At 46.1% G+C, this 13,956-nt stretch overlaps 1 protein-coding gene across 2 annotated transcripts in view; it reads left to right on the forward strand.

Annotated features, from left to right (window-relative positions):
- PTGR1 (prostaglandin reductase 1) overlaps nt 1-13,956 on the forward strand; it is a 43,950-nt gene that overhangs the window by 5,833 nt on the left and 24,161 nt on the right. The window contains exons 1-4 of one of the 2 annotated variants that reach the window (XM_003810867.6): nt 1-153; nt 3,648-3,763; nt 6,807-6,852; nt 8,085-8,141. In XM_003810867.6, the coding sequence (XP_003810915.1) occupies nt 3,658-3,763; nt 6,807-6,852; nt 8,085-8,141 (209 nt within the window). In that variant the 5' untranslated portion in view covers nt 1-153; nt 3,648-3,657. The remainder of the gene's footprint in view (nt 154-3,647; nt 3,764-6,806; nt 6,853-8,084; nt 8,142-13,956) is intronic. The other variant, XM_003810866.4, reaches the window with a different exon arrangement.

The raw sequence follows: 13,956 nt of genomic DNA on the forward strand, positions 1-13,956 counted from the left end.
GCCTCCCCTTACGTCGAAATGACCGCTGGGTCTTGCACTCGGAGGATCTTGGGAGCCGAGGTCCCGACGCCTCCCGCCCCCGCAGTTCCTTGGAGAGCTTGGAGCGGCGCGCCGGAGGGAATAGGAAAGCTTGGTTACAACCCGGGACACCCGGTAGCTTCCTGCACCCGGGAGGGGGCTGGCCAGGGAACTTGCGGGACTGCACAACTGGGGGAGGGTAGAAGAAGAAAGATCGGGGTGGGGATTCGGGAATGGGCAAGGGGCGGCGGGTGGCGGGTGGCGGGCGGCGGGCGGCGGGTGGCGGGTGGCGGGCGGCGGGCGGCGGGAGGCGGGCGGCGAGGGTGGGAGCAAAGGGCGAGCGGCAAAGGCCGGGCGCCGCGCCAGGCCCCCTCCTCGGGCGGGCGAGACCTTCCTGGGACTTCGCCCCTCTGCGACCAGACCCTTTCCAGGAGGGCTTCTGGACTTGGAGCGAGTTTGGAAGCCCAGCGGTTGCTTTTTTGGGGAAAGGGACAAAGATGTGTGGACTCTAAAGAAGTTGAACTCATAGAAATAATGACTAGAATGATGGTTGCCAGAGGCTGGGAGCGGGTTCGGGGGGGAATGGGGGCTTGTTGGCCAAAGGGTACGAAGTTCAGAGACGAGAGGAGTAGGTTCTGAGATCTGTTGCACAGCAGAGTGACTAGAGCCAATAATGTGTATTTCGAAATAACAGAGTAAACTGCAAATGTCTCAACGTAAAAATGATACGTAAGGCCGGGCGCGGTGGCTCACGCCTGTAATCCCAGCACTATGGAAGGTCGAGGCGGGCGAATCATTTGAGCTCAGGAGTTCTAGACCAGTCTGGCCAATATGGGGAAACCCCGTCTTTACTAAAAGTACAAAAATTAGCTGGGCGTGGTGGCGGGCGCCTGTAATCCCAGCTACTCAGGAGGCTGAGACAGGAGAACCGCTTGAACCCGGGAGACGGAGGTTGCAGTGAGCTGAGATCGCGCCATTGCACTTCAGCCTGGGCGACAGAGCGAGACTCCGTCACAAAAAAAGTCTTAATTTTAAAAAAAGAAAAGAAGGAACAACCCCGCGCTGCAGATCAGACCGCCCCCCTGGCTCCCTCGCAATGCGGGAGTGCTCCCTCCAGGTCACCCGTGTCCCCTCCCGCGGCACCGGTAGGGGAGCTGGGGAGATCACTGGCGGCTCCAAATGGTTTCGTAACTGGATTGTTTGTAGCGGATGCACCCCCGGGAAGGCGCAGGTCCCAAGTGATTCGGCAGAGTTCAGTCCAAGCAGAACATCCTGAACCCCCAGCTCGGGGCAGCCTTCATCATCTTCCCTTGCTTTGGTGTAGCGTTTCAGCTTAAAATCGGTTTGGTGTGGAGTTTAAACTCAAATCCCTCCTGGGCCAAAGAAAATTCGCACCCGATGGCTGAGTGCAAGTGGTTCACACCTGTAATCCCAGCACTTTGGGAGACCGAGGCGGGCGGATCGCCTAGGCAACACAGTGAGGCTCCACTCTACAAGAAAAGAGAGAAAAAAAAGTATTTTTTTTTTTTTAAAAAAAATGCACCTGAAAATGGGGCGGAGCAGCGGCGCCCTCCGGTGGTTTTCAGGAGTTCTGAGACTGCCTTGAAATGCCTGGCTGTTTCCATCTGAAAGAGGTGCATGGACTTCTATCTATTGGGTTCTTTCTGTTTGATGCTTTTTCTTAGAATTCACTCCATGTGAGATGAGAAACGGAATGGAATATTCGCACTTCCGGTAACTGTTCAGTGCCGTAGAGAAACTCTAGCCTAGCAGTGGCTGGGAAGAAGTTCTTTGCTGTTGCTGTTTTTTTGTGTTTTTTTGTTCTTTTTTTTTTTGAGATGGAGTCTTTATTTATTTATTTATTTATTTATTTTATTGATCATTCTTGGGTGTTTCTCACAGAGGGGGATTTGGCAGGGTCATAGGACAATAGTGGAGGGAAGGTCAGCAGATAAACAAGTGAACAAAGGTCTCTGGTTTTCCTAGGCAGAGGACCACTCTGGTTTTCCTAGGCAGAGGACCCTGCGGCCTTCCGCAGTGTTTGTGTCCCTGGGTACTTGAGATTAAGGAGTGGTGATGACTCTTAACGAGCATGCTGCCTTCAAGCATCTGTTTAACAAAGCACATCTTGCACCACCCTTAATCCATTTAACCCTGAGTGGACACAGCACATGTTTCAGAGAGCACAGGGTTGGGGGTAAGGTCACCGATCAACAGGATCACAAGGCAGAAGAATTTTTCTTAGTACAGAACAAAATGAAAAGTCTCCCGTGTCTACCTCTTTCTACACAGACACGGCAACCATCCGATTTCTCAATCTTTTCCCCGCCTTTCCCCCCTTTCTATTTCACAAAACCGCCATTGTCATCATGGCCCGTTCTCAATGAGCTGTTGGGTGCACCTCCCAGACGGGGTGGTGGCTGGGCAGAGGGGCTCCTCACTTCCCAGTAGGGGCGGCCGGGCAGAGGCGCCCCTCACCTCCCGGACGGGGCGGCTGGCTGGGCGGGGGGCTGACCCCCCCACCTCCCTCCCGGACGGGGCGGCTGGCCGGGCGGAGACGCTCCTCACTTCCCAGACGGGGTGGCTGCCGGGCGGAGGGGCTCCTCACTTCTCAGACGGGGTGGCTGCCGGGCGGAGGGGCTCCTCACTTCTCATATGGGGCGGTTGCCAGGCAGAGGGTCTCCTCACTTCTCAGACGGGGCGGCCGGGTAGAGGCGCTCCTCACATCCCAGACGGGGCGGCGGGGCAGAGGCGCTCCCCACATCTCAGATGATGGGCGGCCGGGCAGAGACGCTCCTCACTTCCTAGATGGGATGGCGGCCGGGCAGAGGCTGCAATCTCGGCACTTTGGGAGGCCAAGGCAGGCGGCTGGGAGGTGGAGGTTGTAGCGAGCCGAGATCACGCCACTGCACTCCAGCCTGGGCACCATTGAGCACTGAGTGAACCAGACTCAGTCTGCAATCCCGGCACCTCGGGAGGCCGAGGCTGGCGGATCACTCGCGGTTAGGAGCTGGAGACCAGCCCGGCCAACACAGCGAAACCCCGTCTCCACCAAAAAAATACGAAAACCAGTCAGGCATGGCGGCGCATGCCTGCAATCGCAGGCACTGGGCAGGCTGAGGCAGGAGAATCAGGCAGGGAGGCTGCAGTGAGCCGAGATGGCAGCAGTACAGTCCAGCTTCGGCTCGGCATCACTGGGAGACCGTGGAAAGAGAGGGAGAGGGAGACCGTGGGGAGAGGGAAAGGGAGAGGAGGGAGAGGGGGAGGGGGAGGGGGGATGGAGTCTTGCTCTGCTGCCCAGACCGTAGTCCTGACTCTCTTTGTTGTTTTATATTTTTTCCTTGTCTTGAAGATTTCTTTAAACCTCAGTTTCCTCATCTGTACACTGGCAATGATACTAATGTCTATCTTATAGGGAAGTTATAAGGATAAAATGAGGTAATCTATATGAAGTGCTTAGCACAGCACCAGAAACATAGTAGATGTTAAATGAATGTGGTTGGCGTGATATGATAATGATGGGATTTGAGGATATTGTAGTTGTGCTGTCTGGTCTCAGTTTGATGGCTAGAGAACTGTTAGAATGCAGTCACTTCATGGCAGTTGACTACATATTTACTGTGTTCCAGGAGCTTCAGGATGGTTCGTACTAAGACATGGACCCTGAAGAAGCACTTTGTTGGCTATCCTACTAATAGTGACTTTGAGTTGAAGACAGCTGAGCTCCCACCCTTAAAAAATGGAGGTAAGTCATACTAAAAATATTTCAGTTGGAAGGGACTGTATGAGTTAGCTTTTGCTGCATAACAAACTACCCCAAAGTTTAGTGACTTTAAGCAACAATGGTTTATTAGTTCACAATTCTTTGGGTTGGCAATTTGGGCTGAGTTAAGCTGGGTGGTTCTTCTTAGGTCTCATCTGGGGTAAATGGTTAATTTAGGATGGGCCTTGCTCACATGTCTGCTGATTAGCAGGCTTTCTGTTGGTGTGCATGCCTTAGTTCTCATCTATGTGGCCTTTCTAGCAGGCTAGTTTGAGCTCTGTTCTTATAGTGGCCCCATAGATCTAGAGCAGCAGTAGTTGGCAAGCTCCAATGTGCAAGCACTTTCTCTTTTTTTTTTTTTTTTTTTTTTGAGACAGAGTCTTGCTCTGTTGCCCAGGTTGGAGTGCAGTGGCATGATTTTGGCTCACTGCAACCTCTGCCTTCTGGGTCCAAGCGATTCTCTTGCCTCAGCCTCCTGAGTAGCTGGGATTACAGGTGTGCGCCACCATGCCCCCCTAATTTTTGTATTTTTTTTGAGATGGAGTCTTGCTCTGTCACCCAGGCTGGATTGCAGTGGAGCAATCTCGGCTCACTGCAACCTTTGCCTCCCAGGTTCAAGCAATTCTCCCTGCCTCAGCCACCTGAGTAGCTGGGATTACAGGCGCCCACCAACACGCCCGGCTAATTTTTTTTTTTTTTTTTTTGTATTTTTAGTAGAGATGGAGTTTCACCATGTTGGCCAGGCTGGTCTCGAACTCCTGACTTCAGGTGATCCACCTGCCTCGGCCTCCCAAAGTGCTGGGATTACAGGCGTGAGCCACAGTGCCTGGCATTAATGTTTGCATTTTTAGTAGAGACGGGGTTTCCCATCTTTGCCAGGCTGGTCTTGAACTCCTGACCTTAGATGATCAGCCCACCTTGACCTCCCAAAGTGCTGGGATTAAAGGTGTGAGCCACCATGCCCCGCTGTGCAAGCCCTTTTCAAGCCTCTACTTGTGCACGTTTGCTAATATCCCATGGTCAAAGCAAATCACAAAACCAAGCTCAGATTCGAGAGGCAGAAAATAGATTTATTGATGGGAGAAGTGGCAAGGAGACAAGCACACAAGGGTGGGAGTTATTTGTGGCCATTTTGCAATCTGCCACAAAGACCTTTCCAGGGTTCTCAGTATGAATCCTCGATGTCACGTGGCAGGATTCCCCTGCTTTCATTGATAACTGAAATTCATGCTTGAGTGCATTACTCTTCATGGCTTTGACCAGACTATGGGGAGGATGTCCTCTCTATCCTCATAAGCCTGATGATGGCAGTGAGGTAAGCACTGCCCAGTAGCTATATGAAGAGTTCAGACTATAAGATGAGTCTCGGCTGGGCGTGGCGGCTCACACCTGTAATCCCAGAACTTTGGGAGGCTGAGGCAGGCAGATCACAAGGTCAGGAGATCGAGACCATCCTGGCTAACACGGTGAAACCCCATCTCTACTAAAAATACAAAAAATTAGCTGGGTGTGGTGGTGAGCGCCTGTACTCCCAGCTATTTGGGAGGCTGAGGCAGGAGAATAGCATGAACCCGGGAGGTGGAGATTGCAGTGAGCCAAGATCGCACCACTGCACTCCAGCCTGGGCGACAGAGCAAGACTCCATCTCAAAAAAAATAAATAAATAAAGATGAGTCTCTAAGGAGTGTTTACAGGTAGGTAAGCATTTGAGAAAAGGAGACGCAATCAAGTAGCATGACAAAGTGATCAGTCCCATCTAAGCTATGATGGCCATGACTCAAATTCAAAATTCCAAAGAATGAATACATGAGAGTCACTCCAGCAAAATGCATGTTCTCTCACACCAACTGGGGCTGGCGATGAAGCCATATGGTGAGCACTGTAACATAATGGTTTAAATGTGGCCTTGGGCAAGTAACTTAGCCTAACCTAAAATGGAAACAATATTTGTTGAATATCAAATGACATAATTCGTGTAAAGCATGGAATGAGTGCTGAGTAAATAGCATTACTATTATTATTATTAACTGGGCTGGGCCAAAAATGAGAACCCCTTCTTGTCTCTGCGATAGAAGCACAGATGGGAAGACATTCCTGAAGCAGAAGTATTATCTGTGTTTTTTTAGAATACCAAAAACAGTCTGGGCATGGTGGCTCATGCCTGTAATCCCAGCACTTTGGGAGGCCAAGGTGGGCAGATCTCTTGAGGTTAGAAGTTCGAGACCAGCCTGGCCAACATGGTGAAACCCCGTCCCTACTAAAAATACAAAAATTAGCCGGGTGCAGTGGTGGGCGCCTGTAATCCCAGCTACTCAGGAGGCTGAGGCATGAGAATCACTTGAACCTGGGAGATGGAGGTTGCAGTGTTCAGAGATCAAGCCACTGCACTCCAGCCTGGGCAACAGAACAAGACTAGGTCTCAAAAAAAAAAAAAAAAAAAAAAGAGGCCGGTCGCAGTGGCTCACGCCTGTAATCCCAGCACTTTAGGATGCCGAGACGGATGGATCACTAGGTCAGGAGATTGAGACCATCCTGGCTAACACGGTGAAACCCGTCTCTACTAAAAATACAAAAAATTAGCTGGGCGTTGTGAGGCAGGCAGCTGTAGTCCCAGCTACTCAGGAGGCTGAGGCAGGAGAATGGCATGAACCCGGGAGGCGGAGCTTCCAGTGAGCCAAGATCACGCCACTGCACTCCAGCCTGGGTGACAGAGCGAGACTCCCTCTCAAAAAAAAAAAAAAAAGAATGCCAAAAACAAAGGCATCAGGCCTTGAGTTCCGTTTTTTTCTTCAACATTTATGTTAGTTTTAGGGGTACATATGCAGGCTTGTTATATGGGTAAATCGCATGTGGCTGAGGTTTGGTGTACGAATGATCTTGTCACCCAGGCAGTGAGCATGGTACCTCATGGGTAGTTTCTCAACCCTTGTCCCTGTCTCACCTCCCCCGTCTAGTGGTGCTCAGTGTCTATTGTTCTTCTCAGGCCTTGAGTTTCTAATTACCTATGGAATGCTTTATTTTGTAGAGGTCCTGCTTGAAGCTTTGTTCCTCACCGTGGATCCCTACATGAGGTATTATTTATTTCGCCCCTCAAAATGCTAATGCTGTGTTAAATGCTGTTTGGAAGTAGTTCATCTTCTAAAATATCCAACTGACTTAAAACATTGTCACTTTCCTTCTGTTTCTCCCAGCCAGTATCAGTGATGGGATTCATGCACGCTCGTCTTTTGCAGGCAAAGGTCTAAGCAGCTTAGTGAGGGATCACCTCGGTCCCTTTGTCCCAACCATCTCCTATCTGCTCTGCACAATTTGCCTTTCACTGCTCAACAGAATTACTTCCAGAAAAAAAAAAAAAAAGAAGGAAAAAAAAAACCTTAAAAGAAAAAAATAAAGCCTGGGCAACATGGCAAAGCCCTGTCTCTACTAAAAATACAAAAAAAGTAGCCAGGCCTGGTGGCGCAGGCCTGTGGTCCCAGCTGCTCAGAAGGGTGAGGCAGAAAGCTCACTTGAGCCTGGGAGGCAGAGGTTGCAGGGAGGCAGAGGTTGCAGCGAGCCAAGATCTTGCCACCGCGCTCCAGCCTAGGTAACAGAGCAAGACCCCGTCTCATAAAGAAAAAAGAAGCCAAACCCCAATTTGTGCATTTCACTACTGGCAAGTAATTTGGATAGAGGAAGATGCTAAGACTAAAATCAGTTTTTCTGGCCTTCCATTTACCTGTATTCTTTTAATGTAGGTGAATCTGTGGTTGACTCAAACTTATATACTCAGCAGACAACTCAGGGAGGGGAGGAAATCAAAAGCCTTTATTGACTACTAAGTCCTCAGTATTTTTTTGCCTCGGTAAATAACACAGCCATCATTCTTTTACATTTTTTTCATAGCTGATTGATAAAGATTCAAATCTTAAGTGGAAAATACAGTTTAAAAATGTTAATTGGCATCTTTTTGCGTAGCTAGTGTTTTGGGTAATAACTACCCAGTGGTGCCTGGGTTCTATTTTTAAAGTCATTGGTAGAAATTCATCTTTACTTGAACATGGCAGTAAGACTTTTGTGTTCACTCATAAAAAAATCCAATCAGAGTGCTTATCTGAGGTCACAGAGCAGAACTTCCTCTAACAGCTTTCCTCCTGTATCTCACCTAGTTGTAGCCCTTCATCTGTCTGGGTTTTATTGCCGCATACACTTATCCAGCAGTTTTTCATTTGGCTTGAAACTCAAAACAGTCCCCCGATGCTCCTATGTATTAAGAATGGAATTTTATTTGTTTACCTATTTTTTTTTTTTTTTTTTTTTTTTGCAGAATGGCAGCCAAAAGATTGAAGGAAGGTGATACAATGATGGGGCAGCAAGTGGCCAAGTAATTATTTCCATTTGTCCCAATGCTTGGAAAATATGTCTCCTCTTTACCTCCTGCTGGGTCCTGTCTCTGTCCATTGCTCCTACAATTTCTTCAGCCTATGTTGTTCACTCACTGTGTGATCTTGGAATCAACTTGGGAAATTCTGTCTCCTTCCTGACTAGCTGGAAAGGAGGGAAGGATGTGAAATTGTCATTTTTTCAGCTTCACTTTGCCATCCTTACTTTTAATTACTAAAAAAAAAAAAAAGTATTTGTCCAGGTCATGATTTATTGCGGGATCTGGCCAGCAGCCCACAATGCAACAGGGTTCTCTCTTTGTTCCCAGGCGGATCGGCAGGTTGAGAAATAATAGACACACACAAGATAGTGAAAGCTGGGTCCAGGGGCGTCACCGCCTTCTGGTTCCGCGGTGCCGCCAAAGCACTGAATATACCCGCATTTATTATTAAGTTTAGTGAGGGCAGGGATAGGTTAGTGAGGGATTTAGGGTCATTTGATTATGAGGTGAGATGGTCACATGGGGATGAAGTAATTCTTTAACATACATCTGTATGCAGAAGTACAGTATACAGAGATAAGAATTTACAATATAGTGTGTGCATCAGTAATTTCTAACAGAGCCTTAAAACAGAAACACAGTCTTTCCATAACCTATGATTAGCAAGATATTAATCAGCAGTAACAGTTGCAGCAAAAGCTGGTTACAAACAATCCATAGAAACAGGAGGTGAAGCTAGACAATCAGACCAGAAATTCTCAGAAGGGAGTAGGCCTTAACCATAAAGAGGGCTAGAAGAGCCGTGGCAAGATGAGGGCATTTACAGCCCTATCTTATCCATATGGACAGGTGCCCCCCCATGCGTCCGTTTATAGGCTCTCCACAAGGGTTGCATTCCATTCCCAGAGCTATGAAAATCTGCATTTCTGGGATAGGAATCTTGGTGATGTGAAACCTCCCTGACTGCATGTCTGGTCATACGCTCTCTGCAGGGGGAAGCACATCACACGCTGTTGGCTCATTCTGGCAGTCCAACCTGGCATTGTCTTTACACAATCCTGCATGCAACTTTGTATTCACAATAATCAGGAGCATTTCATCTTTTATTCCATAGCAATAGTTTCAGGGGGTCTGCCTACAATGATTATTGTAAAAATTCAACATAGCAATAGTTTCAGGGGGTCTGTCTACCATGATTATTGTAAAAATTCAAATAAAACAAAATTTTTATCTTAGAAACTGAAAGTTCCCGTCATCTGAACCTTAAAGACAACTATTGTTAATATATTATTATTTCAAAAATTGTGGGCCAGCACAGTGGCTCACGCCTGTGATCCCAGCACTTTGGGAAGCTGAGGTGGGCAGATCACTTGAGGTCAGGTGTTCGAGACCAGCCTGGCCAACATGGTGAAACCCCGTCTCTACTAAAAATACAAAAATTAACTGGGTGTGGTAGTGCATGCCTGTAATCCCAGCTACTTGGGAGGCTGAGGCAGGAGAATTGCTTGAACTTGGGAGGCAGAGGTTGCAGTGAGCCAAGATTGCACCACTGCCCTCCAGCCTGGGCGACAGAGTGAGACTCCATCTCAAAAAAAAAAAAAAAAAGAAAGAAAGAAAGAAAAAGAAAAATTGTCCAGTGTACATACTTTTATATATAAATTTCATTTTATTTTATTATTATTTTTTTTGAGACGGAGTCTCACTCTTGTTGCCCATGCTGGAGTGCAATGGCGTAATCTTGGCTCACCACAACCTCTACCTCCCAGGTTCAAGTGATTCTGATTCTCCTGCCTCAGCCTCCCGAGTAGCTGGGATTACAGGCATGCACCACCGCACCCAGCTAATTTTGTATTTTTAGTAGAGATGGGGTTTCTCCATGTTGGTTGGGCTAGTCTCGAACTCCCGACCTCAGGTGATCCGCCCGCCTCGGCCTCTCAAAGTTTTGGGATTACAGGCATGAGCCACCGTGCCCGGCCTATATATAAATTTTAAATGGAATTATATGACCTTCAGAAAACTGCTTTCTCTCAATTATTATGTTAAGGATATCTTTCATTGACAGTATATAAATATACCACCTACCTTTTAATAGCTGCAAATTATTTTTAACTAATCTACTACTGATAACAACTGTTTTCAATTTTTTCTATGACAAATAATTCTTCCAGGAGCATGTATGTATTTATACGTGTGTATCTGTGTATTCTTTACCCTCTTGGATGAGTATCGCTTTACATTAAGTTCCCACAAGTATAAATTCTAGACCCAAAGAAATGTATATTTTTAATCTGAAAAGGTGATGACAAATTGTTCTTCAGAAAAATTATATGAAGGCTGGACGCAGTGGCTCATGCCTGTAATCCCAGCATTTTGGGAGGCTGAAGCAGGAGGATCACTTGAGGTCAGGAATTTGAGACCAGCCTGGCCAACATGACAAAACCCAATCTCTACTAAAAATAAAAAAATTAGCCAGGTGTGGTGATGGGCATCTGTAATCCTAGCTCTTCAGGAGGCTGAGGCATGAGAATCGCTTGAACCCAGGAGGCAGAGGTTGCAGTGAGCTGAGATCACACCTCTGCAGTCCAGCCTGGGCAACAGAGTGAGACTTGGTCTCAAAAAAAAAAATGTATGAATGTTCACTCCTACAAATAGTATTAACCTGTTTCCCTTATACTGTTCACCATCAGTCTCGGCAACCTGAGATAAATATAATGATACTTTATGCTTAGTTTAGTTTGCATTTCTTTTATTATTAGTGATATTGACCTTCTTTTTGTAAGTTAATTCTCAGTTTTCTTCTGTGGATTATCTGTTTATATCCTTTGCCCTTTTCCTTTAGGTCTTATCATTCGTTATATTGATTTGTAAAAGCTTCTCGTATGTTCAGGATATTAAGTGTTGCAAATGTTCAGGCCTTTGTTGATCTTTGTTCTGTGTCCAATTACAGTTTAAAATTTTATGTGATAAAATTGTAAGTATTTATAATTATGGTCCTTTGGTTTCATCTCATGCTTAGAAAGGGATTCCCCACTCCATAATTACTAAAATATTTATTCATGCCGGGGGCAGTGGCTCACGCTTGCAATCCCAGCACTTTGGGAGGCCAAGGTGGGTGGATCACCTGAGGTTGGGAGTTCAAAACCAGCCTGGCCAACATGGTGAAACCTCGTCTCTACTAAAAATACAAAAATTAGCTGGGCACAGTGGTGGGTGCTTGTAATCCCAGCTACTTGGGAAGCTGAGGCAGGAGAATCATTTGAACCAAGGAGGAGGTTGCAGTGAGCAGAGATCGCGCCATTGCAGTCCAGCTTTGGATGACAGAGCGAGACTCCATCTCAAAAAAAAAAAAAAGTATTCATGTTTTCTGTATTTTATACTTTAATTTTTTACGACAAAAATTTTGAGTTATTTAGCTTTTATATTAGAATAATGAGTGGGGGCAGGTTCAGTGGCTCACGCCTGTAATCCTAACACTTTGGGAGGCCAAGGTGGATGGATTGCTTGAATTCAGGAGTTCAAGACCAGTGTGGGAAACATGGCAAAACCCTGTCTCTTAAAAAAACCAAACATCTCATTCTTTATTTTTTTAAATTTTGTGTCTCAATGACTAGCCAGTTATTATAATACCATTGGTAGAAATCGTCTATGGATCTTTACTGGGATTTCAATGACCTTACAGATTTATTTAGAGGAAACTGAATCCTTACAATTTCTCTCTCCAAACACAAGGTATGCTTCTCCATTTATTCATTTTGTCTTATATCCCATTAACAGTTTTCTTCATATAGGTCTTATACGTTTCTTGCTAATAATTAAAGAAATGAGCATGTATTTGTGTTTGCTGGATTGGCAAACTATTTTTGAAAATATAATAGTAATGGAGATAATACACTCATACATTGATGGTGGAAGTGGAAGTTGGCACAACCTTCTAGAAAGGAATTTGGGAATTTGGCAATATGCAGCAAGAGTTACAAATGTTTTAATACTCTTTGACCTAATAATACCATTTATAGAAATCCTGACTAAGGCAACAGTATTGAGCCAGGTGCAGTCCCTCATTCCTATAATCCCAGCACTTCAGGAGGTCGAGGTGGGTGGATCTAGGAGTTTGAGACCACCCTGGACAACGTGGTAAACCCCGTCTCTACAAAAAAATACAAAAAAGTCTGGGTGCAGTGGCTCACGCCTGTAATCTCAGTACTTTGGGAGGCTGAGGTGGGTGGATCACCTGAGGTCAGGAGTTCAAGACTAGCCTGGGCAACATGGTGAAACCTCGTCTCTACTAAAAATACAAAAATTAGCCAGGCGTGGTGGTGGGCGCCTGTAATCCTAGCTATTCAGGGGGCCAAGGGACGAGAATTGCTTGAACCTGGGAGGCGGAGGTGGCAGTGAGCTGAGATCACGCCATTGCACTCCAGCCTGGGCAACAGATTGAAACTCTTGTCTCAAAAAAAAAAAAAATTGGCTGGGCACGTGGCTCACGCCTGTAATCCCAGCACTTTGGGAGGCCGAGATGGGCAGATCACAAGGTCAAGAGATGGAGACCATCCTGGCTAACAGGTGAAACCCCGTCTCTACTAAATATACAAATACATCTATATTTATATCTACTAAAAATACAAAAAATTACCCGCGTGTGGTGGTGGGCACCTGTACTCCCAGCTACTCGGGAGGCTGAGGCAGGACAATGGTGTGAACCAGGGAGGCGGAGCTTGCAGTGAGCTGAGATCACGCCACTGTGCTCCAGCCTGGGGAGCGAGACTCCGTCTCAAAAAAAAAAAAAAAAAAAATTAGCTGGATGTGGTAGTGTGCTACTGTGGTCCCAGCTACTCAGGAGGCCAAGGTGGGAGGATCATTTGAGCTCAGGGGAGGTTGAGGTTGCAGTGAGCCATGAGCAACACTACACTCCAGCCTGAGCAACAGAGAGAGACTATGTCTCAAAAAAAAAAAAAGAAAGAAATAATAATCATGTTTATGAATATTAATTAAAATATATTACCTAGCAAGCAGACTCAGAAAAAAGGAAAAAAATAACATTAGGAAAAATACTGAAAGTATCCTAATAATGGCGGTGTAATTAAATTCATTACATTGTTTGAAGGATTCTTACTAACATGGAAAAAAGTATAAATTATATAGACCAACGTAATGTTGACAGATAAATTATTGGTTATAAAACATATAACATTACTTCAATTATGTAAATATGTATAATACATCCGGGCGCGGTGGCTCACGCCTGTAATTTCAGCACTTTGGGAGGCTGAGGCAGACGGATCACGAGGTCAAGAGATCAAGACCATCCTGCCCAATATGGCAAAACCCCGTCTCTACTAAAAATACAAAAATTAGCTGGGCGTAGTGGCACGCGCCTGTATTCCCAGCTGTTTGGGAGGCTGAGGCAGGAGAACTGCTTGAACCCGGGAGTCAGAGGTTGCAGTATTCCGAGATGGCACCATTGCACCCAGCCAGGCAACAGAGCGAGACTCTGTTTCCAAAAATAAATAAATAAATAAATGCATACATATGGTACACATTTTTAAATATACCATTAATATTGACATAAAATACACCCAAATGTTAGCAGTTGTCTTTGTGCTGTCAGATTAGAACTGATATTTTTATTTTATATGTTTAAAATTTTCTAGACTAAATATGCGTTATATAACTTTATGATCTGGGGAGGAAAGATGGTAAAGAAGGATAAAGAGTTGGATGAAGAAAAGGGAATCAGTAAATGAGACAGAAAGGGTGCAGCTTAGAGGAGGAGGAAAAAAGCCAGCAGAGGTCAGTACCCTGGGAACCAATGAGG

This window comes from Pan paniscus, chromosome 11, assembly GCF_029289425.2.
Source record: "Pan paniscus chromosome 11, NHGRI_mPanPan1-v2.0_pri, whole genome shotgun sequence".
NCBI classification, from domain to species: domain Eukaryota; kingdom Metazoa; phylum Chordata; class Mammalia; order Primates; family Hominidae; genus Pan; species Pan paniscus.